Genomic DNA, 27200 nt, shown 5'->3' on the forward strand with positions numbered 1-27200 from the left:
TAGCTCCTTCAGAAGTAGAATCTTTCAAAAGATTACGAAATAATTTGTCTGGCACCTATATTTTATTACTGACGCCGCCTAAGATGTTTCACTTTTGTCACTCTCTGCACAAGATATAATATATATATATATATATATATATATATATATATATATATATATATATATATATATATATATATATATATATATATCGTTGCCTCAGAGCAACAGTAAGACATCTAATCCCAGAAATAACAGTGAGACATCCTAATGTTGCTTTGAGGCAACTTCAGTGGCGGGGGGGGGGGCACATGCCCCCCCCCCCAAACCAGTGGTAATATTTAAATGTTTGCTTGGGGAAAAAATGTAGAAACCATGAGAAAAAGTAAATGTCATTTTGAATTCATTCTTTTAGAGCATTAAAGAAGTGATGGATACAAAGAGGGGGGGTCATGGGAGTCATGACCCCCCCCCCTCCAATCTAAGACAATACTTTTTAATTTGTTGTAAGGTTCATTGCATTTAAATAGTGAAAATTATTGCTTGAAAAAGAAAGAAAAGAATACAAGATTGAAACCACAAAAAAAGAGTAATAAATAATTTTTGAATTCCCTTTTTTGGGGGTATAACATGTCTCTTTTCTATTAATAAGTAGACAGTAACATAGCTTTGCTTGAGACAGTCTGTCTTCAGGCACTAGTATAATGAAAAAAAGAAGTGTTTGCCTCCCGATCGCTTTCCACAGAACACATTATGTAAAGTTTCTGCAGATTTTAATTATTTTCTGTTGTGATTTGGACTTAGTGTCAAAAAATGTAAAATTTTTGAATTGTGTTTGCCCAAAACCTTGTCATACGAGGGTTCTTGTAAATTAGCCCATCGTATTAGACAGAAACTGTGCTGAAAAAGTCGCATTTGTTAGAAAAAAGACTACCTGTAACAAGAACAATGAAGCGTTTGGATGACAAAACATTGCTGTCTTTTTTGAAAAGTTGAAAAGAAACTTATGAACCCAAAACCAATGGAAACATATTCGGAGTTCTTGTATCAGACTCTGAGACTGCGATGTATTCATTTGCCTCTGATTTTTCCACAATTGAAAAGAATCGGTGAGTATTCATCAATGGTCCAAATTATATTCATAAGATATATAATTTTAAAAATGATTTCCACCGCATTTATTAATATCATATTGAGTAAACTTTTATTGTATTTTTCTGCATACAAGATGGATGTGTCGAGTATCATGTAAATTTATAATCAATAATGGATATGTGTCCTGTGTCGAGTATTATGCTAATATTTAATCAATATCTAAATTTCATAAAAATTAAATGTTCATAAAACGTTTAATTTTTTAAAGATTTTTATAGTATTTATTTATTGTATTGCCTTGGCTGGAATGAATACTGGCCTAAACAGATTAGAATATGACATAACTAGGTCATTTTAATGTGTTGAACTATTACTAATTAATTTTAATTAATAATAATTTAAGTATTTAATTTATGATAGTTAAAATAATTAAGTTTGCAACCAACCAACTAATGGCCGATTTCGTGCTTTTGGTGACACCTAGAGAAACCAAAGTTCAAGAAAATTGTTGTACATGCTATTAAATTCTTGAGCATGACCCCAACCCCTCTAAAAGGAAATCCTATATCCGCCCCTGGGCAACTTTGAAACCATAACACAGTCCTAAAATACAAGGCCGGATTTGGAAGTGTGAATGCCCCGGGGCAACAAAGGAGTGGAGGCCCCTAATCAGGGTTCCAAAAGATCATCATATTTTTGAAAATACAGTCGATTCCCGCTACAACGCAATTCGACTTACGCAAAATGGTTATAATGCTAATTTTTCACGAGAATTTTAGGGGCAGTTCTCAAAAGGTGGGAACAAACACAGACTTCAACTTTGAAGCTTCAACACCAAATAACTTTCATTTTAATTAACTCTAAAATTTTTGAGGTAAATTATAATGCTGTATAGAGACAAGAATTGACATAAATTATGGAAAAAAAGCTCTTCAAATGCCCTTAAAAAAATATTTTCTTTGCTAAAAAGCACAATTTTGGACATACCAAAACGTTAACTGAGCAAATGTACCATTAAAAAAAAATTTTTTTAAATTATTTCCATACGTTTCAAAAAAAAATTAAAGGTATGAATCTTACACTGAATAACTTTTTGTTAATATTTTACACAGATAACAAAAATAAAGATAGATTATTTACTTTGTAAACGATTTAAAAAAAACGTAACTTTGAAATTTGAAGTATGTCCAAAAGTTGCGATCTTTAAAATGCTATTATTTGAGAACTAAGTATATGATGTTTTCATTTTAAAAGGTATTTATCGATCCTCAGAATCAATTTTTAATTGTTCAAAAGTGTTTTCATAAGCTTTTATGCAGTATCTTAGAAGAAAAATGATTTTTCTTAAACATACATGTGAGATGTCCAAATGGCGTAACGATCTTGATGCCGATAATTCTGTCCGTTTATTCATAATTTTTGATGATCCACTGTCTTCTAACCTCAATAAAAAAGGTTATTATAATGTTATCTTCTTTAATCCATTGGTATTTTGCATAATTAATACGTTACACATTGAACAATGCATAAATTACAGTAGTAACATGGCTTTCTATGATCGAACGAAAGCCATTTTGCGCTAACATCGCCAAGCAAACTTCCGCTGGCGACATTGGCGACAACACAGTATACCATACGCTCAAGGTTACCACAGGGGGATTCCAGTTTAACAAATGTAGTTAATCGTCAGCTGCACCAGTTTTGGCGACGTTATCAGCTGCGCTAGCAATTTTTTTTCCCGCCGCTTTTATTATTTTAGAATTTTTTTTTTCTCTTTCTTTTAAACATAATTTAACGATCTCGAAATAGAAATACGAATTTCTTTTTTCAATAATTTTTTTAGACATCGTTTTAATTCTTATGACATTAGAAAAAATATTCGTTATTAAAACTGATGTCATTTTTTACATTCTTTCTTAAAGAATATTTTGTTTATTTTTCCTTTAAAAATATATATGTCGTATTTATTTGTTTCTATTTTTATTCCTTATTTGTCCCAATAAATCAAACTACAAGTTTGTATAATTATTTCCATGAAGCTTTTTTCTACCTTTCATCAACTTCTTCAAAATCATTCCAAAACTTTATTATATGTAAAGAGCAGTATGTATAGCCATTCAAGTATTTCATTAATATCCTCTTTATCATTAAATTGCAAAATTCAAAAAGTAGAAAATAAAATTTTCATTGGAAAAGTTAAAAATCAGATTAACAGTTGTCAAAAATGGTGAAACTTACATTATGATGATGTCCAAAATCCGTTACCTACATGACAACAATGTCCAAAATCTGTTACCTACAGATTGCTGATTTAATTTGCTAATTAACAATTTTTACAAATACCTGCTGTCTTTTCATGTTCATATTTTGTGTTCTAGGTATGCATACTATAGAATAAAAGAAAAATTGATATCAAATTCGAAAATTTTTGAAATTGCTCAAAGTTAATTTTTTTGTTCCCACCTTTTGAGAACTGCCCTTAGAGCTAACGCGAATTTTTCGCCCACTACACGAATTTTTTGGAAGGAAGTATCAGTTCCGTTATTGGCTACTAAATATTGATTTCATCAATGTTATTACATCCCTTTAAGCATCACTGACAGCCAAAGTTCCCACATCAAACTAGTCTAGTGCATCAAATAACCACTCAGCATCTTTTATTTATTTATCTTTTTCGTTTCAAATATAAAATTTGATGAAATATAATGGCACCTTAGTGTCACCTTCATCTAAACTTTGTGAATATAGGAAGAAAAAGAAAGTTTTTGATTTTTAAAAAAAGAAAAAAAAATCTAAGATTCTCAAGATGCTTGAACAACTGCAAAACGTCGACGGTATAGCGCAACAATAAGTATGAGTGAAACTTCCATACGTACAATTAAAAGTCAAAACAAAAAGATATCCGTAAAAGTTCATAACTTAGTTTCAATATTGAAGATTGCAGAGAAGTCTAGCAATAAATATTATGAAAATGGAAGCTGCTCTTATATTGTGGATTAATGAAGAGATCAGAAAGAGGAGATGTTGCCACAAATTGAAATGTTATAAAGGCGAAGCAAACGTATTTAAAAATGTATTAGATAAGAATAACAATCTGATCATGGAGCATAAATCATCACTATTTTCATTTTTCAACTCTTAAATATAATTACTGTATCTACTGTACTATTATAGTGCATCATTTAAATTTTACTACATGCTGAGCGTACCGTGTTTTTTTATTTTATGTCTTTCATTCCCATTGGTCATTAATTTTGTTCATCTTAAAGTATTTCATTTTGAATAACAGTTTTTTATTTTTTAAATACAGTAAATGTTCTATTCTTTATACAAGAAACTGTAGTGTATGGTTAAGGAATGCTTTAGCGCAGTTTGAAGGGTGTTTGTAAGTATCTAAAAGTATTTGGTATGCTTTAAAAAATGTGTATGCATATATTTTTCCACAACGTGAAATTTCGACTTACGTGAGGAGTCTTGGAACGCATTCCTCACGTAAGTCGGGACTCGACTGCGTCCAATACTTTGATATATATCCGAATATTTTGATATATATATGTATATATCCGATTTTTTCGACCCGTGAAAGTTAGGATATTTTGTAAAAAATTTATTGTGGGGGTCCCTTTGTTGTGGAGTCCCCGAGGCAGTAGTCCCGCCTGCCCTCCCCTAAATCCGGCCCTGCAGATCCACTTAACAAAACATTAAGATAATACGCCATAAGTTCCGGACTTTGAAAAAGTGATGTTACATCAGGAGTGGCAAAAAATCTGTGTGTTGCAATAATAAGGTTTGTCTGGACACTTTTGAAATGTACACAGAATTTTATAAGTTAACTGCTCAATGAAAAATAACTAATTTATTTTTACATTTAAAGTTTTGAACCTAAAATGCACAAACATAATACTCTACCTTTACTGGGACAATTCATATCAATGCTCTCATCACTCGCATCTGGACACTGAGGAATCCCATCACATACATTATAAATTGCAATACATTCACTGTTATTTAAGCACATAAATTGGTAGTGATGGCATTTGTTACCTGTAAAAAAAATCACAATTTTAAGTGAAATTCTTGAAATTAAAAATATAGATCAAAAGGCAACTACTAGAGCAAATCAAAAAGTCTCTGCGCCTATTTTTTTTAAAGCCAAAATACGCTTGTGAATACAAAACGAACATATACAATTCCAACAGTGAACGTTTCTTGAACCGTACCAGCCGTATCTGCCTTTTCCTCTGATGAGCGGCGCTGCTATTAGTCATTTAAAGTGGCGGTTGTATTTCAGACGTCCACAGCTTATGAGCAGCGAAATGTTACTCGTTTTCCATGGAACAGACACCTTACAGTACAAACCTTGCCCCTAGTGTTTTTAGGTTTTCGGTCCACTGAAGAAGTTTCTGGCAGGACAGAGATTCACATATGATGAAGAAGCCAAGAACAGTGTGATTCCACAGACGGCCGGAAGAATTCTATCACAGGTAGTGATGTAAAATACCCGGGTATTTATTTTTAAGGGTAAATACCCAGGGTATATACCTGGGTAAATACCCAAAATGGGTATTTACCCGGGTATTTATTTCAAAAATTTATATTCAACTAAAATACTTTTCTGTATGTATTCCACTATGTATATATAGAGTGTTTTGTTTTAACCTTCAAGACCTCTATTTTTGCAACCGTTAGTCCTAGATGCATACTTACAATTGCAAAAATGTTCAAAATCAGATGCAGACTTAAGATATTGAAAATTTGAAGTAAAAATAAAAATGAGTAAAAAAATACAAATTTTAACTTTTTACACCGGCCCCAGATCCTCTGATTTATTGATATTTAGGGAAATAATCTCCACTGAAAAACAATTACAAAAAAAGTTTGACATTAGTACGACCAATATTCATTGAGATATGAAACGCAGCGTTTTCTAACTTACACCGTTTTACACTCGCCGTCAGTAACATCTTTTGGGGGAAAATATAGCAGTTAATGAGTGTTTATATAAAATTATATGTGTCCAGAGTGATTTTTCAAATTGTTCAAGGTTTTGCAGCGTTTTTTGCGTATCACGGCATAACATTTGCATGAATTTTTGAGTAGAAATGAAAAATGTAATACCTTGTTTTTTACTTTGCCAACCTGTTATTATTCTGAAAGGGTAATAAGTTCTAATCTCATCTTCTGCATGGTCCCTTAAAACTTTCAAATGGAATATCTCCTTGAGTTTTCATTGCACAAATGTCAAGTTTTTTTGTGTCAGTAAGTTTTAAATTCAGATCATTTCTCTAAATATAAGTTAGGGACCTAGAGCCATATAAAAAGTTAAATTTTGTAGTTTTTGACTCATTTTTATTTTTGCTTCAAACTTCCAATATCTTTACTCTGGATCTGAATATTTTTGCAATTGGAAGTAAGCATCTAGGACTAACGGTTGCAAAAATAAAGGTCTTGCAGGTTAAAACGAAACACCTTGTGTAACCAACTATATACAAAACAATAAATTTTTTCCTAAAATTTGTATTTTGATCACATATTTAAAGAATTATTGTGGTAAACAACTCAGCAATCTAATATGATATTCACATTAAATGTGTTGGATACAGGGTTTGCAGGTTTCTGCCAAGGCGGTAAAAACCACTGGTAGAAACCGGTTAAAACCGGCATGGCAAAAACCCCTTTCTGCCACATTTATGGCAGAAACTCAAAAAATGACATAAATGCAATTCCTGACATACAATAGAAAATGTATAAGAAAAATAATTAAATATTAACCCAATAAAAAATAATTAAATATTATTAGTGTTTAAATAATTATTTACAACACTATCACCATTCAAAATCAAATTTTACATTGTTTTCACACTGCAGCAGCCTGTAACAAAATACAAGTTTTGACGCTGTTTCTAAACCTAAACAATTTCTTAATTTGTTGTGCACAAAGGAGAAATTTGAGAAGATTCTTTCAAACCCATCAAAACATCGATGTTAGAAATTAAAACATCGATCTTTTTATCAATGTATAACATACATTTTTGAATATACTACACTAATTTAAGCAATACAAAAGAATACGTATCCGACGAATATATTGAAAATACTGAACCTCAAATCATGAATATAATTTAATAAGAATAATTTCGCAACAGCTTGGTATTATAGTTGGGCAAAATTTATAATAAGACAAGCACCGGTTAATACAATCTAGTTATAGTAATAAGGAAATATTTTCAAACTGAATTAAACTAAAAGTAAATTTACATCAAAAAAGAATCTAAGAAAAAATGCATCATGCACTTACCGTCAGTTGAATGATGAAAAAAAAGTTGTGCTAATTATTTTAAAAATACATAATTAACTCTAACAATAATTTTTAAGAGTAAGAAATATGTGTTGTACTGTTAGTTAATAATTAAACACAAATTTAAGGTAATAGACGGACGACTTGTTGGAGGAAATTGATAAGTAAGCCCGAATATTGGTGTTGACAGTTTGGAGAAAAAGAAGTTTCCTTACTTTGTCCCCCAAGAAGGGCATTTCTCTTTTTGCAGACTATCCCACCAGTCTGAGAAACATCTCTTTCGATGGAACAGAAGTTTCCATCACTATCAAATGCGTACAGGATTTTCCTTTAGTTTAAGAACTGGAGCCTTGAAATAGACTGCAAGTTCTGGCACCAGACTACCAGTGTCAGGTTCTTCCAATAGCTTTGATCTCTTTTTTACTCTCTAGTTAATCTTTTACTATCTTGTAGTGATCTTCCCAAAAATCATCCTCTACGCAGAAAAATTGTTCTTATAAAACGGGTGCAAAAAATGATTTTTTTTTGGCAACTCCATAAGTAAACTTAATTACCTAGCGAGAAGATTGGAGCAAAATTTTATGATAATTTTCAATTAAAATGCAAAAACATTAGCATCGAAAAAACATCGAAACCAAAACATCGATAGTCCAAAAACATTGAAAGTAAAACATCGATGTTTTAACAAAAAAATCGATGTTTCCAAAACATCGACATCCATGTTGCACCCCTAGTTTCAACCAATAAAACTCTTTACATTTATGAGTCAGTGAATCTAACCAATTATATTGTTTCTTACATACAGCAAAGTTGAAGACTGTGTTAGTACTTATATAATTGGATTATTAGCTTTCCATAGAAATCAAAATGGGGGGGGAGCTCTTTGTTCTTTGAGAATAGCTTTATTCAGTTATTATTAAGTGTAAAATGACAAGTTTATGAATTTTAGAATTTAATGAAATAAAAAAAAATCTGTATTTATTTAAATATTTGATATATCACACTTTATATTAAAAGCAAACAAAATAATTATAAACAAACTGAAAAATTTGTTACTTACAACATTACAAGGCTAAAATTTCCAACACATAGCAATTTCAACTACGATAAATTTTACTTTGCTTTAGAAATGTCAGTCTTGTTATTTAACATATTTTTACACTAATTATTAAATAACTATTATATTAAGTTTTGCAATGACGAAATGGGTTATATATTTTATTTTACTTAATTGCCTGTCATTAAGTAATTACTAAAGCTATTAAAAACGTTTTCTAGTTTTTGCCAGTTTCTGCCGGTTTTTACCGGTTATAACCAGGGGCGGCATTTCAACTTTTCATTTGGGGGGTCGAGTTTCTTAAATATGTATTACCACAGTGCGGTAACAAACACACATTAGCTAACAAGAAGTGGTCATAAAATCGGTTTAATATGAATAAAAATTAGTGCTTATACGCAATTAAAATTCTGATTCATTTTTTAATAAGTTATCATACAAAACATCTCGATACTGAAGTTTTTATATCTTTTGGAAAAGTTTTAATGCATGTTTTTTGGAATTCAGAAGAGCAGGGAATCGTCTTACTATCAGTATCCAGTGTCGTGCTGTTTTGCCAGTACAGCTAAATAGAAAAGGTTTTTTCTTTCTTTTTTTTTTCTTTTGCTCATTGTGCTTCGAAAATATTTCTCTAACCTAACAAAAAATTTTCTCTACCAGCTGAGCTGATTGGAATAGTCGAAAAATAATTGAAGTAACAAAGTTATGTATGAAAACACTTTTTATGTCTTGCTCTTCAAAATCACACAGGCAACTTAAAAAATTGCAAGGAGCTTAATTTTTCATCATTGAATAATCTAGTCTCGTGGGCGCTCTCAGCTTCAATGAGATGTCATCTACCACCAGCTCTGTTATTCACTATTCCAGGCTGAAGAGTCCACAACAAGGACGGAACTGCAGTCTCTGGATGTAATAACTGGTCTGTCGGTATATTGCCTGTAATTTTTCTTGCCTAGTGCTAAAAATTTTACTCATAATTGAAACATTTTATTTTTCGTTTTCAAAAAATCCAATCCAGATAATATAGAGCCAACCATGCAGAAAAATAATTATCATCAAATCTTGTGTTAATTTTATTCGAAAAACAATCTATTACTTCATACAAAATATTAAAAAATCAGTGTTTGACTTCACATCATCATGTGGATTTTTCTTTTTTTAGCGCCTTTTTCAAATTGGCTCGGAGGAAGAATTTTTTTGAAAACGTTTCACCATTTGTTTGAAATATGCATCTATGTAAAATCTATTTTCAATTTCAATTGCAGATTGAACTATGGTAGTATGAACGCACAGATCAATTGTAGATTGAACTGTGGCTTGAATAGTCCGAAAATTAAGTGTGGCGGATTGAAGATGTTTTGATAGAGTAAAGCATTTTTAAAACACTTTCCGCAATAGAAACAAATTGAATAAAAATTCAAACGAAGTCATACATGCTGAAGGGCATGAGCTTTTGAAAGAATCGTTTTGCAATAATTCTCACAGTCGTCAAATCACTGCTTTGAAGTTATAGAGAAAGGTTTTTATGATTTTAACTCTTGAAGACCATCTTGTGTCACTTCGAGATTGCATAACTATTGAGTCCCATAAAAGGTATTTGTTGATATGTTTTTTTTTAAAAATTCAATAAGCACATGCATTTTTAAGAAGTTTCTATGAAAGCAGATAATGCATTGAGCAGCTGAAACGTGTTTCTAGCAAAATAAAGCGATGAACACTCATTAAATAAATATACACTTAAAAAATGAGCGTAAAAGTGAATGTAAAATATCAAGGAATTTTCTTGAGAAAACCATGCAGCCACACCACTTTACACGAGCCTCTCATATTGGACATACCATCATTACACTGGGCATACAAGTATGAAATATTTAGCCGAGAAAAGGCCGAAAAATACTTCGTGAATTTCTAAGTTATCATCCAAATAACGAAAAACACTTTTCTAGTCTGGGAATGTGTCGAGCTTCATCAAATAGTTACTGAGAACCAGCGAGATTTTTTTAATGAACATTGATTTCCGACTTACATAAATTGAATTCACCCATTTTCTATCATTCTGCTTAAAAAATTTGGGGGTGCGACCGCCCCCTCTTGACCCCCCTATTTGCCGCCCCTGGTTATAACCAGTTTCTGCCACCGGCAGGGCAAAAACCAGTTTCTGCCGGCAAAAAGCCAACCCTGGTTGGATATGCCTAATCAATGTTGATAGCCAAATTTCACATATAAAAAGCAAGTCTACAAAAAGTAAAAAGCTTAACTGGTTACAAAAAAAAAAAGCAAACATCTTCAATTATGGCATTGAAAAGAAAGATTCTTTGGTTCGTGATATGTTTCTTTCATAATTTCATTAAATCTTTCGATAAAAAATATTATAAACTGTGTAATACATATGTATGTATCAGTTTTACCAATTATTTCATATTTAGATTTAAAAAAAAATTATCATTCACTTTTTGCATTTTTTTGTAAAATACCCAGTTTTTGGGTATTTACCCAGGCCTTGGGTAAATACCCGGGTAAATACCCAAAAAATATTTACCTACCCACTGGGTATTTACCCAATCCACATCACTAATCACAGGGGGATCTCGAATTTAGTGCTGTGATGGGACAAATGTCTGAACTGATGTGGTGACTATGTGGAGAAATAATGTAAGGTACGTAGTACACTACGTATATTTGTAAATACCTATATGTACCCGTTTTTGGGGAATAAAAATATTCGCAAAGACTTTTTGATTTGCCCCTGTATTTAATGTAAAATTCACAACTGATAAATATTTCACAAAAGAACATATAACTCACTATATAATATAACTCACTGCTGTGCAATTAATATTTCATTAGGAATGACAAATTCATGAACTAATTATAATATTCACAGGTCACCACAGGTTAGCACCTTCTAATTTTCCTGTTCCAAAAATGCATTTTATAAAATTTATTTACTTTTATTTTATTTCATTATCATTATTTTGATTGTCTTTTTTAAGAATTCATTTACATTTTAATTAAGAGTTAAAAGATTTGACTGTACTAAATGATAAATTTCTTTAAAATCATCCTTTACTGAAGCAATTATACAGCAAAGCTAGCTTTATTATTAAAACTTAAAATTTGTAATGTTCATTCAATGAAAATGATATAATTTTTATCAATGACATATTTAGTGAACATTTAACACTGAAGTATGAAATGCTAATATATTGTTATTTATTTCATAACTAAACAGAAAACATTTTCTTTTTTAATTTTTCACTGAAAAAAATTAAACATAATTAGGCTTCAATGCATTGCAGTTTCAAAATATTTGTTTACAGTATGGAGAATTATTTACCTTACCAATAATTAATCCTTAAAAAAGAAACATTTCATACATTTGAAATAAAATGCTGAACAAGTTTTAGTAAAATACAAAAAATTTAATTTTAGGAGAAAATTTATTTCATATTACTCATTAAGATAATCTATCATACTTTAACAAAGTAAAGACAGAATTTCCAAAAGTTATGAAAAATACTTGTTTTCTTTTCTTTTATTGACTTAATGGATAATTAGTAATTTTAATATTTATAAATTTTAGATCAATAACATCTAAAAGTTTTATTCAATAGCACATTAAGGCAATCACATTACACATTTTTAAAAAATAAAATAAGCTAAAATTATACATCATGAAAAACATTTTAATGCATTAAACAGAATGTCATAGATAAGACATCAACTTTCCTTCAACAAGAAAATAGAATAAAAAACATGTGCACTTGTTTGATTGATAAAAGTTAAAAGGGGAAAAAACAATAGATAAACTTTGAAACCAATATTAATAAGTTCATTATTTTGTCTTTTAAGTTTTATTTATTAAACAAATTTATTCTTTTAGCACTCTATTTATTTATGTTAACTGAATTCAATAAGCTCTAAGACATTCAAGATGGAGAAAATGTCACCAAAATAAGAACTAGGTAAATACATTAAAATTTTAAGAATTTTTATTATTATTATATTACTATTTATTTTCTTTGTAAAAAATTTATCTTGCAAATGTTACAAAAAAAATGTTGATTGATAACCAAATCTGCATGCTTGCTGCTTTGGCTCTGTTCATTTGTTAGTTTAGGCTATTATTTTAAGTTTATGAGTTGGGTAGTTGAATATAATAGATTGAGTTGGTGCAGGCCTGTTCACTATACAAATCCACACTACATACAATAGATCAAACACCACATATTATGCATTAATTAATCATGAAAAAGAAGTATTTAGCTTCAAGTTACTTTTTGTTTACTTTAATTTAAACAATTCATCAATTAACTGTGATGGGCCTGGTCATTAGGGTGGATCGAAAAAAATGAAATTTTGAATCTTAATTTGGAATACCCACCAAAAGCTGTGCATGTGTAAGAACAATACACATGTAAAATATTATCAAGTTTGAAAAACTCCTTGAGGGTCCTACCAAGGCTTGAATTTCTCCAAAAATAGGAAAAAAGGTCAATTTTCCAAAATTTTTATGAAAATAATAAGGTTCAAAATTTTTGTTCTAATACCATTAAAATGTTTCCTTTTAACACACTTTTCATGTATCTCCAAAAATATTTACATTCTTTGCAGTATTAGGTTCGCACGTAAGTTCGTAAAATTTCCAAAAACTGACTTTTTCAAGCCTTTTTACACATTGCAATATTTTTCTTTTAAAGTTCAATTTTTTTTTTGCAATGACTGTTCAGAATGCAGTTTTAAATGGAAATGAAATTATACTTTATTATGTTAACAGCCCAGCAATTACGACAAGGAGCGTAATTGCTTCAAACTGGACCAGTGGTAAATTGTCGCACCTCTCTAGCAATTTTCCTAATAGTTCTGCGAAAATTCACATGGACCAGCATTTTCACCATCAAGTAATGTGAACAGGTGACGCGAAGGCTTCTCGTATGCAGTTCGCAAATTAACCATGGGACAGGATGTCCAATTTTATTCTCTATGGCCGCAATTGCACTGTTCTTTTTTCTGGTATATTCGTGGCTGTGCCATCACAGCCAAAAGCTAAAAGATCCCTAAGGCTTAAAGAAATTTTCAGTTCAAAAATCACATTGCTGTCGCGACATGTTTTCCTGTTCCAGAAGTTGGCGTCACATGACCCAAATAAAGAGAATTGGATTTTTCAACCATGGATTCCTCGCTTATGGTTCTTGGTTGGTATCTGTATCCAACCATTTCTCTTTGTCATAATATTGTCTTTTCTGCTATCGAAAAATGTACTTAAACCCTTTCACTTCTAGGTTGAAGGTTTTGAAGAGAAGCACGTACTTTGTCTCGTGACACCTGTGACACTTCTGTCGCTGTCTTCGAATTTTATTCCTATCAACAACTTTAGATCGGCAATTATTTGACACAGTACCAAAATCCTGTAATGTTTCTGAAGCAATTGCTGTAGCACATCGCACATCTGTCAGAAATGCCGTACTGGTAGCACACTCTTGATAACGTTGGCAGAGCATTTTATAATTCAAGTACTAACTTTAATGCATCAGACTAGTCTGATGTTATCAACTGGCAAGAATGTGCAAAAACTGCCACCCCTCTCCTATTTTAGTTGGCATATCTAATGAAAGTCTTCAACAGATTAAAAACACCAACGCCAATTTTGCGTTCGTTTAGTTCTCTTGTCACACTCAGGTGGTGGAACGCTGCACTAATATGGTGACAGAAGCTTTTTTGTTTGTGATTAGTCAATCGGCAAGAGATGACTTCATAAGGGAAAAAATCAAATATCGAAGTATCAAGTCATCGTTTGAATCAAAAAATGATTTCAAAGAGGCTTCATGAATAGATGTGATGAACTGAATATTTTCTGTGGCTTTAACTGACTGATACTTTTCAAGTCCCTCATTTTGTGAAATATTGATGCTTATATGTCAGAGCGACTGTGTGTGAGTAAATATACATTCTTTGTAACCAATGTACTTCTGTCTATTGGTTAGTACAGACAATATTAACTAATATTGTCAGTATATTAACTAATTATATTTTTTTAGTTAATATAACTAAATCATTTTGATACTTTACTTCTAACGTAAAATGAGTAATAAAGTTATACTTAATACATGTGGCTCAGCAGATGGAAAAGTTAGAATGGAACTTGAAATGCAGCCACCTGTTTTTAGTGGATGCTGGACTGTTAATGTAATATAGTTTAACTTCACTTCCGTTTAAAACTGCATTCTGTACAGGTGTTTTAAAAAAGAAAACTGAACTTTAAAAGAAGAAATATTGCAATGTGCAAAAAAGCTTTTAAAAAGTCAATTTTTGGTTAATTTCTCAAAACTTAACGGCTTATGTGTGAACTTAGTGGTGCAAACACTGTAAATAATTGTGAAGATACATGAAAAGAGTGTTCAAAGGAAGCATTTTAACCGTATTATAACAAAAATTTTAAACACTAGTATTTTCATAAAAATTTTGGAAAATTGAACTTTTTTTCCATTTTTGGAGAAATTCAAGCCTTGGTAGGACCCTCAAAGAGTTGTTCAAACTTGATAATATTTTACATGTGTGTTGTACTTACACATGCACAGCTTTTGGCAGGTATTCCAAATTAAGATTCAAAATTTCGTTTTTTTTCGATCCACCCTACTGGTCATGTAACCACTAAAATAGAACAATAAAAAGCACATTAAAGATAAATCTTTAAAAATGCAAGCCTGACTCTTTACACCAATATATGAAACAGGAGAAAAGAAGACATGACTATTGTGTTGCACATTCCATGCATTTCTTGGATTATTTTATCTATAGTAATTACAAATCTTCTTTGTCCTAGCTTTACTCTTTCATTCAGAGTTTTATAGAGAGATGGTTTATCTACCATCTACTTTTCTCAAGAATCAGAACATCAAATCAACTTCACTGTTTTCATTGTTGCTATTAATAGAATTTTGCATTTATTATTCATCTATAAGTTTTCATGTTTTGAAGGTTTTCTAATAGTGGACCAAAGTACTAGGGTTCCTAGTCTGAAGAAATGCTGTCAAAAACCTTTTTCTTTATAACAAAAAATAGAGGAACTACAAATAATTACGAACTAAAAGAACTTACTTTAAGGGGGTATTCTAGTCTAGAAATTCAAGAAAATTGACTTCATATTCTCAGAGTTTAGACCTTAAAGAATAAGTTTCTAAGAGGATTTATGGAAATTCAAATTATTTTTGGAGTTACAGTTAATGCAGTTGAAATAAACTCTTTTGTTGAAATGAGACTGCAAACTTTAAAAGCGTTTTTCTCAAAACTAGTTTTTTTTGATACGGTTGACAAGATTTCAAGTTCTAATACACCGATTTACTTGAAATTCGATACAGACTTTCTTAGTACTATCAAAATTGTCCCCATGTAAGGATTTTTGAAAATTTTGAGTTTTATTATTTAAAAAAATACCAAAAGTTGAAAAAAGGAGCCAAAAAATGAACTTTTTTTTCAAAAAGACGCCATTTTGTTTAAAAAAATATTTTCAAATCGGCTACGTGCAGACAATTCTACATTATTGTTTGATAAGAATTAACCTTGACTTTATGTTTCAGATCACCTGGAGGATTGGAATCACATCAACCAGGAAGTGATAAAAATGGATAGTGAAATTAGCTGTTTTTTTTTTTCCTATTACGCCTGTAAAATCACCTTAAAATTAAGCCTCTAGACTAGAATACCCCCTTAAGAGAGTAGTTAATTTTATTTAATTTTTCATAAAAATGATTTAAGAAAATAAAGTTGCAGACTCATGAAAATTACTAAACAGAAAAAATAACAACAAAATGTATTATTGAAATAATATTTGTTCAATGTACATACCTGCCAACCCTTCCGGATTTCCCGGAAGTTTTATGGATTTTTATGTCCTTTTCCGTTTTTCCGGTTATGAGCAAAATCTTCCGGATTTTTCACGTTTTGTAGGAAAAATAATTATCTCGCCAATTTTGGCGCTAACGATACTTTTGTGGAACGCGGCACCACGTTTTAGGCCAAGTAGCCAAGGAAAGGTTGCTGTAAGAGAATGGCACGAGAAGAAGCGAGGCAAGATTATGACGTCACTGAGTGATACAGCGCATGACTTCATCGGGATCCAATCAAAGCAAGCATCGCGGCGAGCAACTAGGGGCACAATTTCGGCGCCAATTATCTTCTCATTCTCTCAATTCGAGCTGTTTTTGCTTTGTTCTTTTTTTAAGATGAGTAACAAATGTTATTTCCAAACTTTTAAAGAAAGCAATAAAAGTAATATTTACTAAACGAAAGTAATTTCAATTGATATGAAATTCATAACTAATATATTGTTAAATTATGTAAAGAGGGTAGGTGTCCTGTTTGATTTTATTTTGCGTTAAAATCTTGTGGATAAAAATAAAAAAATCTTCCGGATTTTTTTTCTCGGAGGTTGGCAGGTATGAATGTAACATTACCGCGTGATTTTATTAGAATTTATAGGACTATGGGGGCTATTTGATAGCCATAAATTAAAATAAAAAATATTAATAGGATTAAAATTATTGAGACCGGTTCAACTTGTCTCCTGCAACCAACGAGCCCTGAAAATATTTAACTTATTTAGATAACAAATTTTGGAAACAACAAATGTAGTATAAGCACAATATGCAACTGATTTTAACATTGTCTGATGAGAGAATGGTGGGATGAAGTTTCCTATTGGATAACTGAATTTCGCAAGGGAGCAGAAAAGACAGGCTATAGCCTGTTGATGGTGAACTGTTACAACACTGACATAAGAAAAAAAATGCCATTTTACAAATACCTGGTTTTGTAATTGCAGATGGTGTGACAGATACTTCAGAAACTGTTTTCAAATCTACTGGGAGGGCTGGTGTAGAGCTGCTGGAGCTAATAATGTTACTTCTCAGGTCTTGGAGCTCTTTTTCATGCTTTACCTGATTCCCCCATTGACTGAGCTCATAGGAATGTTGTGTGACTCTCAAAACAGAACTGATGAAGAAATTATGACTAGTAAACTTGCACAAGAAGTTAACAGGTGATCCACAATCAAAGAGATAGCAGCTATGAACTTTCTGTGAAAACAAAGCAGATTTAGCAATGAATCTCTAATGAACAGAAATCACAAATGTGTGAAAATAATACAGGGAAAAAATAAGAGTTTATATGAAAAACACTTAGAACTTTGAAGAACTATTAATGAAATTCAATCTGTTTATATAATCGGATAGTATAAAAATAACCTGTTCTTCAAAAACAGCTGCATTGCAATTCGGGGTTTCCAGACACCATGTTAAACAATCTCGATTTGACGAAAGAACGGTTTCATTTATGTATCTCGCACCCAAGGATCTGGACTCGCCGGTACGAATAATTGTATTAGCACTGATACGAAATTTACTTTCAACATCAACATCGAGTTGCCTGTTACGTCTAGGTACATTTTGAAGGCCGAAAGTAAGATTTTCGGCAGGTTTGAAAAAATTACGTCGATTTTTATCGTCAAATTCTGGTGAAACAGCGAAAGAAAGATGTAACGCACAGAAAAAGTAAACAAGAATCCAAGTCGTGAAAAATAGATGTCTAAATGAATGCAGAGACATTATTTAAGAACAGGACTAGAAGAAAAACATGAATTATTTTATGCATTCGAATATTGTGTAAATAAAAAGTTGAATAGACTCTTTAATTTAATTTATTTTTGAGTTTGTACGACGAATGGTACGTGGTTCCCATATTTGTTTATATTGTGGTTGCTGTCAGGTAGGCTTTGCCTATTTCAATTAGAGGAACATTTGTTCTTACGGTATGGCAACGAGCCTTTGATATTTCATGTTCAATGTTAACGACTGCTTTGTAGCGTTGTATAATAACGAAACGGGAAGATTGGGCGCCAGGAACTTTGGGCGCCGAGCATTTTGGGCGCCAGGAACTTTGGGCGCCGAGCATTTTGGGCGCCAGGAACTTTGGGCGCCGAGCATTTTGGACGCCGGGAACTTTGGGCGCCGAGCACTTTGGGCGCCGGGAACTTTGGGCCCGAGCATATTGTGCCCAGTATTCCCGGGGCGTAAAATGCTCGGTGCCCATAATGTTCCCGGCGGCGAATTTTCAAACGCTCTCAATGCTTACGTTACGGTAGCTACCGGTTAGTTAACCTAGAGTCCCTATATGAAAACGTAGTTTTCAGGGACTCTAAGTTAACCTAGTGATAGCCAATGATCATGTGCTCCAATCAACTGCTTAGAACGGTAACCGGTTAATCATAGAACGCTGCGGTTAGTAACATGCCGACCGGTGAGGTTCGTCGAACGCAAGGAATGCTTGCGTTCGCCGAGCTCAACTGGTAGCTACCGTTTAATCGATCACGTGACATCTAATGATCACGCAGCGGTTAGCAAGCGGTTACTCAGTGGTCGACCGGTTAGGATAGCCGAACAAAACCAATAGGGAAGTTGCAACCTATTAAATGTTCATATTTTGGCTATTGGATATTGTTAATTGACCCTCAAAACTAAAAAATTCACCATCGCCGAATTTTAAAACACCGTGGTTGATTTTTAATGAATTTTTAAAAATCCACGCGCAAAAGTGCGCGCTTCTGAAACGTCACGAGCCTACGTCACAGGGCGCGAATGTGAAGCCATCCGCCGAAGATCCCTTGTCTTCGCTAGGGACATTTTGAGCGCACTGATATTTTAATTTTTTAGAAATTCAATAATCCTTTTGAACACACTATGGAGATCGGATTCGTTAAAGCACAATCTAAATAATCTTCCTCATGTAACATCAATGATGATATTCGAATGTTTCCGAGAGGATGAGAGGTTTAATGTTCCAGAAAGGCGAGGAGTTAAATGCGAGGAGATAAGCCTTTTACGTTTCGCCTTCGAAGTCGAATGCTTGACCTTCGGCTTCTCCCCTATCGGAAGAGGGCATGACGTCACTTCCTATGCCATTTGACGTCACAAGCATATGAACTTAAAATATTTAAAAATTAATTTAAAAAAAAACTACTTATCGTACCGCAAAATTTTTTTCACCTATGATGTTCATACATGTTACTCTATCATATAAAAATAAAATTGGAAAATCGAAAACTTCCCTATTACAGTACATTGGCGAAATGAGAAATAAAAACGAGCGCGTTCTAATAAACAGCATGGTGACCTGGATACATTAAAGCAACCCCGAGTAAAATGTAAACAGAACCGCCCCTTTAAATTCTGAGGTAGAAATTGCAATGCAAAATATTGCTGTTTAAAGTTTTAGTTCGTTTTAATTTCACAATTTACTGTTTTTTGTGTTGTGAAATATTTCTGTTTTCGTAGGGTTTCTTCTGAATCTTAATTTACGTCAGTATTGTTGTTATGTTTGGAACCCTTTCCCCCAACTACCAATCACTTCTGAAGTGCTCCAAATTCAGAGTTAATTACAATACAATGTGAATAGCAACTCCTTCTGCAAGTTTTCCGGATTTTTCGCATGCCATGAATTTAAGGGAAAAAAACGGAAACGAATAAGTTCAAAGGGTGCAAGAATGCACTAGCCAAGGGTACTCACTTTGGCTCCCCTCCCCCCTCTAACTTAACTATCACAGGTGCTATGAATTCAAAGTCAATTATACAATATTTGCTGTAAACTTCTTTGATAGGGAACATTTTAATATAATTAAGATTTTGGTGCAATCTGCAAATTGTTATCAATTAGCAGTTCATTCAGGCAAAATTAACAAGGCCAAAAAAAAAAAAAATTTAGAGCTCTGAATATATTATTATCATTAGCATACAAATGAACTCACACCTATTAGACTATAATGATTTAGTACAGTTATGGAGTGACACAAGCTCGGAGCATAAAACAATCGAAATGGAAAAGCTTACAGTTCCTGGGGCCAATGACTACTGATTGCGAGTAGTTGGTGGTAGCCAAACGTGTCATTTTAATTTTTTCTAGGAAATGGGGGGGGGGGAGTTGCAAAGGCTGACACTGGTCGCTCAAATTCTCACCAGCCCCACAGAGCATAGGAGCAGTGACTCAACATCTTCCCACCCATCCTTTCCCCTTTTTATTATTTTTTTTATAAAACTAAAAACTGAGACAGATGAAGGTGAAATTAAATTAAATGAAAAGGATTATATTCTTTCCTAAGATAAAATGTATTTCTTAGATCATTAAATGGTAGTATTTTTTACAGATTTTCTCACGACATTTTTATTGTTAAAAAACTTTATGAACTAACCAAAATCTTCAACATATTGTTCAGAGAAAACCAATAAATTAAAACATCAACAACATAAGAGAAGCTCATTCAGATCGTATTTCAATTACTATTCTCAAGATATAAAAAAAAATCAACAGTCAATGAAACTCATTTTGAAACAGCATGTATTACCTACCTTGTTAAAATCTGTTCTGCCGCGTCTCTTTCAATGTGAGTTTATTGCGAATGTTTACAGAAAGCAGAATTTTCCAAACATAACAAACAATACAGACGTAAATTAAGATTCAGAAGAAACCCTACAAAACCGGAAATATTTCACAACACAAAAAACAGTAAATCGTGAAATTAAAACGAACTAAAACTTTAAACAGCAATATTTCGCATTGCAATTTCTACCTCACAATTTAAAGGGGTGGCTCTGTTTACATTTTACTCGGGGTTGCTTTAACGTATCCAGGTTACCATGCTGTTTAATAGAACGCGCTCGTTTTTATTTCTCATTTCGCCAATGTACTGTAATTGGTTTTGTTCGGCGATCCTAACCGGTCGACCACTGAGTAACCGGTTGCTAACCGCTGCATTCACGTGATAAATTAACCGTTAGCTACCAGTTGAGCTCGACGAACGCAAGCATTCCTTGCGTTCGACGAACCTCACCGGTCGACCGGTTACTAACCCCAGCGTTCTATGATCAACCGGTTACCATTCTAAGCAGTTGATTGGAGCACGTGATCATTAGCTGTCACGTGGTTAACTAACCGGTAGCTACCGTAATGTAAGCATTGAGAGCGTTTCAAAATTCACCGCCGGGAACATTGGGCGCCGAACATTTTGGACGCCGGAAACACTGGGCCCCGAGCATTTTAGGCCCCGGGAATACTGGGCACAATATGCTCGGCGCCCAAAGTTCCCGGCGCCCAAAGTGCTCGGCGCCCAAAGTTCCCGGCGCTCAAAATGCTCGGCGCCGAAAGTTCCCGGCGCCCAAAATGCTCGGCGCCCAAAGTTCCCGGCGCCCAAAGTTCCTGGCGCCAAAAATGCTCGGCGCCCAAAGTTACCGGCGCCCAATATGCGGCGCCTAATCTTCCTAGACTGGTATAATAAAGGGCGTTAGAGATGCGTGGTCACCAAAGGACCAGAAGGAGGGTCACGGCGCAGACTGCGCCACTGAAATTTCTAAGAGGGAGCAGTATAGTGTCCCCCTCCAAAAGGCCGAATTAATTTCCCTGTTTTACTTTTTACTTTTTAATTGACCTTTCTTTTGCATTTTTGTAACGTAATTAATTAAAAAGAACACAAAGCACACAGCATATTTTGAATAAAATCATTTTTGTTTGCTAAAGAAGTATTACTGGAGTCAGAGGTCCAGAGTTTCAGAATACATTTAACTCACATGTTTAGAATTCAACGAACCGTATCGCGATTCGACCACTAATTCTTCGTTGATGGAATCAATAAGTAACATTTTTTTTTTTTTTTATGTGTAAGTGCACCTAAAAGAGAGTAATTTTGATCCAGGAACCTAATTGCGAAATAATAGATTTCTTTTTCAGCTTAGAAAAAAATGCAAAATGAAAGAAATCAAATGGTACTTTCATGGAAAAACCATGATTTTTAATGGAAATAGCATGTAGTATCAATATGTTTTTTCTCAACTGTATGACTTTAAAACAAATCAGCAACTGTTTTGATATTCAAACAGAAATAGTTTGTGAATTCTTCAGTAAAACTTATATGTTATGAAGTTATGATTTTCTTTATAAACTAATTTTAAAAAAAATTAAGTGAGTTATGGGTTTATTTAATAACCTTGCCCTCGTGTTATTCTGTATCCGCCCTTGAGCCGGAGGAGTTGCTCTTCGGGGGTTTCTAAGGTAGAAAACCTATCTAAACAGTTATTTCGAATTTTTCGAAGGGAGCGGGTGAGCCAAGGATATATTTAACATATGCAACTTCAATTGCATTAAGTATATCCTTTACCTCCCCCAACCCCCATAGTGAAAATCTTATGATTTATATACTGCTATCTAGATCAGTGTTTCTCAACGGATTTCATATATGCTCTCATGGGTATTACACAGAGAAAACCTATCTGGGGGCTAGCAGAAAATAAAAGGAAAATAGGAAAGTCATATGAGTCTTTCGGAAGGGGTGACGATTGAATTATTTCCTGGAAAATCTTTCACATAAGTGTGAAATAGTCCATCGAATTTTATCTAATCTATAACATAGGCATTCAATGTAATGCCAAATACAAGTATAGTATATATCTGTATCTACTGGGAAACCTGGCCTCAACTGTGATGCGTATTTGAAAAAGATGGCCCGGGGATAATGTAATTAGCCGAAGGGCTGACATCGGTTCACGCTACCGAACGACGCCACGGGATGATCGGTGCCCACCCAACATAAACTGGTGGAATAGACGTTGAAAAGTCGTCGAATCTGGTCCAAACACTCGTCTATAACTGATCTAAAAACCATCTCTAACTCGTCGAAACGTCCCCTCAGAACAGTCGAAAATCGTCTTGTACACGTCGAAAAGACGACTACTATGGATGGAAAATGGTGGAATTAGATCAATAATAGACGATATCCATAGCTATAGGTAACGTTACAAAGAACAGTTATAGATAATCTAAAAAACGTGACAGTATTCGAACTGAAAGTGCGACAATATGTAAATTACCTAGGTGGCGTAGTTGTTTTTCTACGTATATAAGCACGAACTCTAGAGTTGGAAAGGTGCTCAATTGATTTAATGGTTTGTTGGTCAAATTTGACGCAGGGTCAAAATGTATAAGTTTGATTTATTTATCAGCTCAGTGAGCATATTCTTATTTTTGAATGTAACATAAACCAATAAATGGTTTTTTAACTTAATGTCTCTTGCTTTGCTACTCTGTTATCTACCAATGGTTATGGGGCCATTGCAACGCAATAATAGTTATCTTCAAGCAGAGACAAAAGTAGTAGATTGACGAGAATAAAAACATCTACTTGGAACTTTTTATTGCCGTTTTGTCAAAAAAGGAAAATGGCTGACTTCGCTGGAGACACGGAAGACATCCGGATAAAGGTTGAGAAATTCAACGGATGTGAATACAGACGTTGGGCAGCTAAAATGAGGGCGGCGCTTATGGGAGTTGGAAGCTGGCAAATTGTTACAGGAGATTCAGTGAAACCTGATGGAAAGGATCCGAAGGAAATGGCCAAGTTTCAGCGACTAGACGAGAAAGCGTATTCTCTGATCTACAGTTGTTTGGAAGAAAGATACCAAGAACTTATTGATGACACAGAAAGCTCACACGAAGCGTGGAAAGTTCTGAAGGACAATTTCGACATGCAGTCCCGAGCAAGATTGGTGAGAAATTTAGACGAATTTTTTCGTATTAAGTTTAATTCCGAAAATGAAAATATTGGAATGTTTATTAGGAGGGTTAAACAATCTGCTACTCGTTGTAATGAAAGTAATCATAAAATAGATGATTTATACATATGCTTTCAATTAATAAGAGACTTGCCTGATGAATTTAATGGTATTGTTCAGAAATTGTATACTGTAGATGATAAAGATTTTACTGTTGAAAAAATCTCCGAAGCTTTGCTGCTAGAAAATAGTAGGTTAAATTTAATCGATTATGACAAGGGTAAAAATGAAAATTCTGTTTTTGTAACAAAATATGAGAACCGTAAAAATAGCGCACAAAAGTTAACTTTTGAGAAAAATAATTTAAAACGAGATAATGTTTTAAAAATAGGCCCATGTCATGAATGTGGTCTTTATGGACATTTAAAGCGAAATTGTTTTAAATTTAAATCTAAAAACAAATCGAACAAAAGTCTGAAACCGAATTTTAAAGGTTGCATTACTGAATCTAACGTAAATCTGAGTGTAATATCAAATGATAACAAATGTTCAGATTCTGATTGTAATGTAGGATTTGTAAAAGACTTGAAAACAGGTTTTGTCCTGGATTCTGGAGCCACAAATCACTTCGTAAACGATAAAACTCATTTAAATGACTTTCGTGAAATTAAAGAACAAAATATGTCTGTTGCAACTAGAAATTCTCATGCGCCGATTAAAGGCGTTGGTACGTTAAAATTTCATGTGAAATGTGATGGGGAATTTGTAGAAGTTAATTTGAGAGACGTGTTATATGCTCCAGATCTGAGGCGAAATTTATTTTCAGGACTTATGCTAGATAAGTATGGTTATAAAACTGTTTGTGGAAATGGTAAAGCTACCGTTTATTCTGCGGATCGTAGCAAGTGGTTTGAATTTAAATTAGGGGATCAATTCTATGAAATTGAACCAATTTGGCAAGAAAATAGTCTGAGAAACCCTACAGCAAACGTAACTTCTAGTGAGAAAATTGAACTTTGGCACAGACGTTTTGCACACTGTAATTATCATAAACTGAACCAGATCTCAAAGAGTGGGGCCGTGAGGGATTTACCAGAGATACCAATTTATAAGTATCTGTGATGTATGTCAGGAAGCAAAATCTAAACGTTCATCTTTTAAAAAATCAAACACAGTGAAGGCTCAAAAGGTGTTAGAAAGAGTTCACACTGATGTATGGGGAAAGTCGCCTGTTAAAACAGAAAATGGGTATGTGTACTATCTTTCGATAATTGATGAATATTCAGGTCGTGTGTGGATCTATCCTTTAAAAGCAAAATCAGAGGTGTTTTCTAAGTTTAAGTTATTTATTTCATTAGCGGAAAAACAATCTGACTGTAAATTAAAATGCGTTCGTAGTGATAACGGACTTGAATTCTGTCATATTGAATTTGGGAAATTTCTTGAAGAAAGAGGGATTAGACATGAAAGAACTGTTATCATGACGCCAGAAATGAATCCATTTGCCGAAAGCTTTAATGGTTACGCAATGGATGCCGTTCGGGCAATGTTAATCGAATCTAAGTTACCGAAGAAATTTTGGCTTGAAGCGCTTTTTCATTACGTTCATGTAAGAAATCGAATTCCTGTAGGAAAAAGAGTCAAAAGTCCTATTGAATTATGGTATGGAAATGTACCTTCAGTCAAACATTTTAGAGTATTTGGTAGTTTGGCTTACGCTCACATTCCTAAGCAAAAAAGGGATAAATTATCACCTAAGGGAAAACCGGGTGTTATGGTTGGTTATGCCGTAAACACAAGGGGGTATCGAATTTATTTTCCTTCTAATGGTAAAGTTATCGAGACAATTCATGTTAACTTTGATGAGACTAAAATAGCAATGGACGCGATACTGGGCATAAAAAACTCTGTACCTTTAAAGAATGTTACTAATGTAAAAATAAAACTTAACGATTATGAATCGGATTGTTCAAGTGATAGTGAGAGTGAAAAAATTGAATTAAAACATTCACAATCAAAATTTAAGTCAGAAGATTTATCTAGTCGGGAACAAACTTCTGAAGAATCGGAAAGTGAAAGTACAGGTGATTCAGAAAATCGAAAAAGATCGAAATTGAAAAATCAAGTAAAGGGGAAATGGATCCGTTTCGAACAGCCTAGAAAAGATAATTCGCGAATAGATGTGTTTTACAAACTTGAAAATGATAATCATAAGTTCAATTGTATCAAAAATGTGAGGAAATTTTGTAAAACAAATAACATATTATTTGATAAAGAATTTTTTAATTTTAAGCCAACTGGAAATTTAGACGAAGTAGAGGTCAATTTAGTTTTTATTCCTAAAAATGTAATTGAAGCGAGAAACTGTCTAGAATCTGCAGATTGGGAACGTTCAATGCAGCATGAACTTGAAATTATGGAAAAACGTAAAGTTTACGACTTAGTACCACCACCAGATAAAAATGTAAAAATAATTGGTTGTAGGTGGGTGTACACTAAAAAGTTTAATTGTAAAGGTGAAACAAAGTCTTTCAAAAGTAGGTTGGTCGCACTTGGGTACTCACAGGGGTCTGAAACGTACGAAGAAGTATTCTCCCCAGTACTGGACATATCCCTTATACGTTTATTTTTCACAATATTTGTAGTAATTTTAAAATGGAAAGATGTCCAGCTAGATGTCAAAAGTGCGTACTTATATGCGGACTTAAAGCATGAAATTTATATGAAACAGCCCCCAGGCTTTGTAAATTCAAAACGACCAGATTGGGTTTGCAAACTTAATAAAGCTATTTATGGGTTACATCAATCTGGAAGGGCATGGTTTCAAACATTTGATGCAGTTATACTTTCTTTTGGATTTGTTAAATTAAATTGGTGTAATTGTGTTTACATGCTGAAGAGTAAAAATATATTGTTACTTGTTTATGTAGACGATATAATTATATTTGGTGAATGCAAATCAAATATTATCAATGTTGTAAATGTATTGAAACAAAAATTTGATTTAAATTACTTAGGTAAAACTTCTAAATTGTTAGGAATTGAATTCGAGCGGAATGATAAGTTAATCTTACATCAAAGAAGTTATATTAAAATTTTAAAAGAACGATTTAGTTGGATTAATAGAAGTTTTGTAAGTTTACCTATGGTAAAGGAATTTTTGTCGAAGAATCAACAGAAT

At 33.1% G+C, this 27200-nt stretch overlaps 1 protein-coding gene across 1 annotated transcript in view; it reads right to left on the reverse strand.

The window, feature by feature from the left end:
- Positions 1 to 18034, reverse strand: part of LOC129222539 (uncharacterized) — a 32511-nt gene extending 14477 nt beyond the window's left edge. Inside the window, exons 1-3 of the mRNA XM_054857083.1 lie at positions 17675 to 18034; positions 17236 to 17506; positions 4987 to 5121 (exon numbers count right to left, since the gene is read on the reverse strand). Of these exons, the coding sequence (XP_054713058.1) occupies positions 4987 to 5121; positions 17236 to 17506; positions 17675 to 18034 (766 nt within the window). The remainder of the gene's footprint in view (positions 1 to 4986; positions 5122 to 17235; positions 17507 to 17674) is intronic.
- Positions 18035 to 27200: the final 9166 nt, after the last annotated feature.

This window comes from Uloborus diversus, chromosome 1 (genome assembly GCF_026930045.1).
Source record: "Uloborus diversus isolate 005 chromosome 1, Udiv.v.3.1, whole genome shotgun sequence".
Lineage (NCBI taxonomy): Eukaryota > Metazoa > Arthropoda > Arachnida > Araneae > Uloboridae > Uloborus > Uloborus diversus.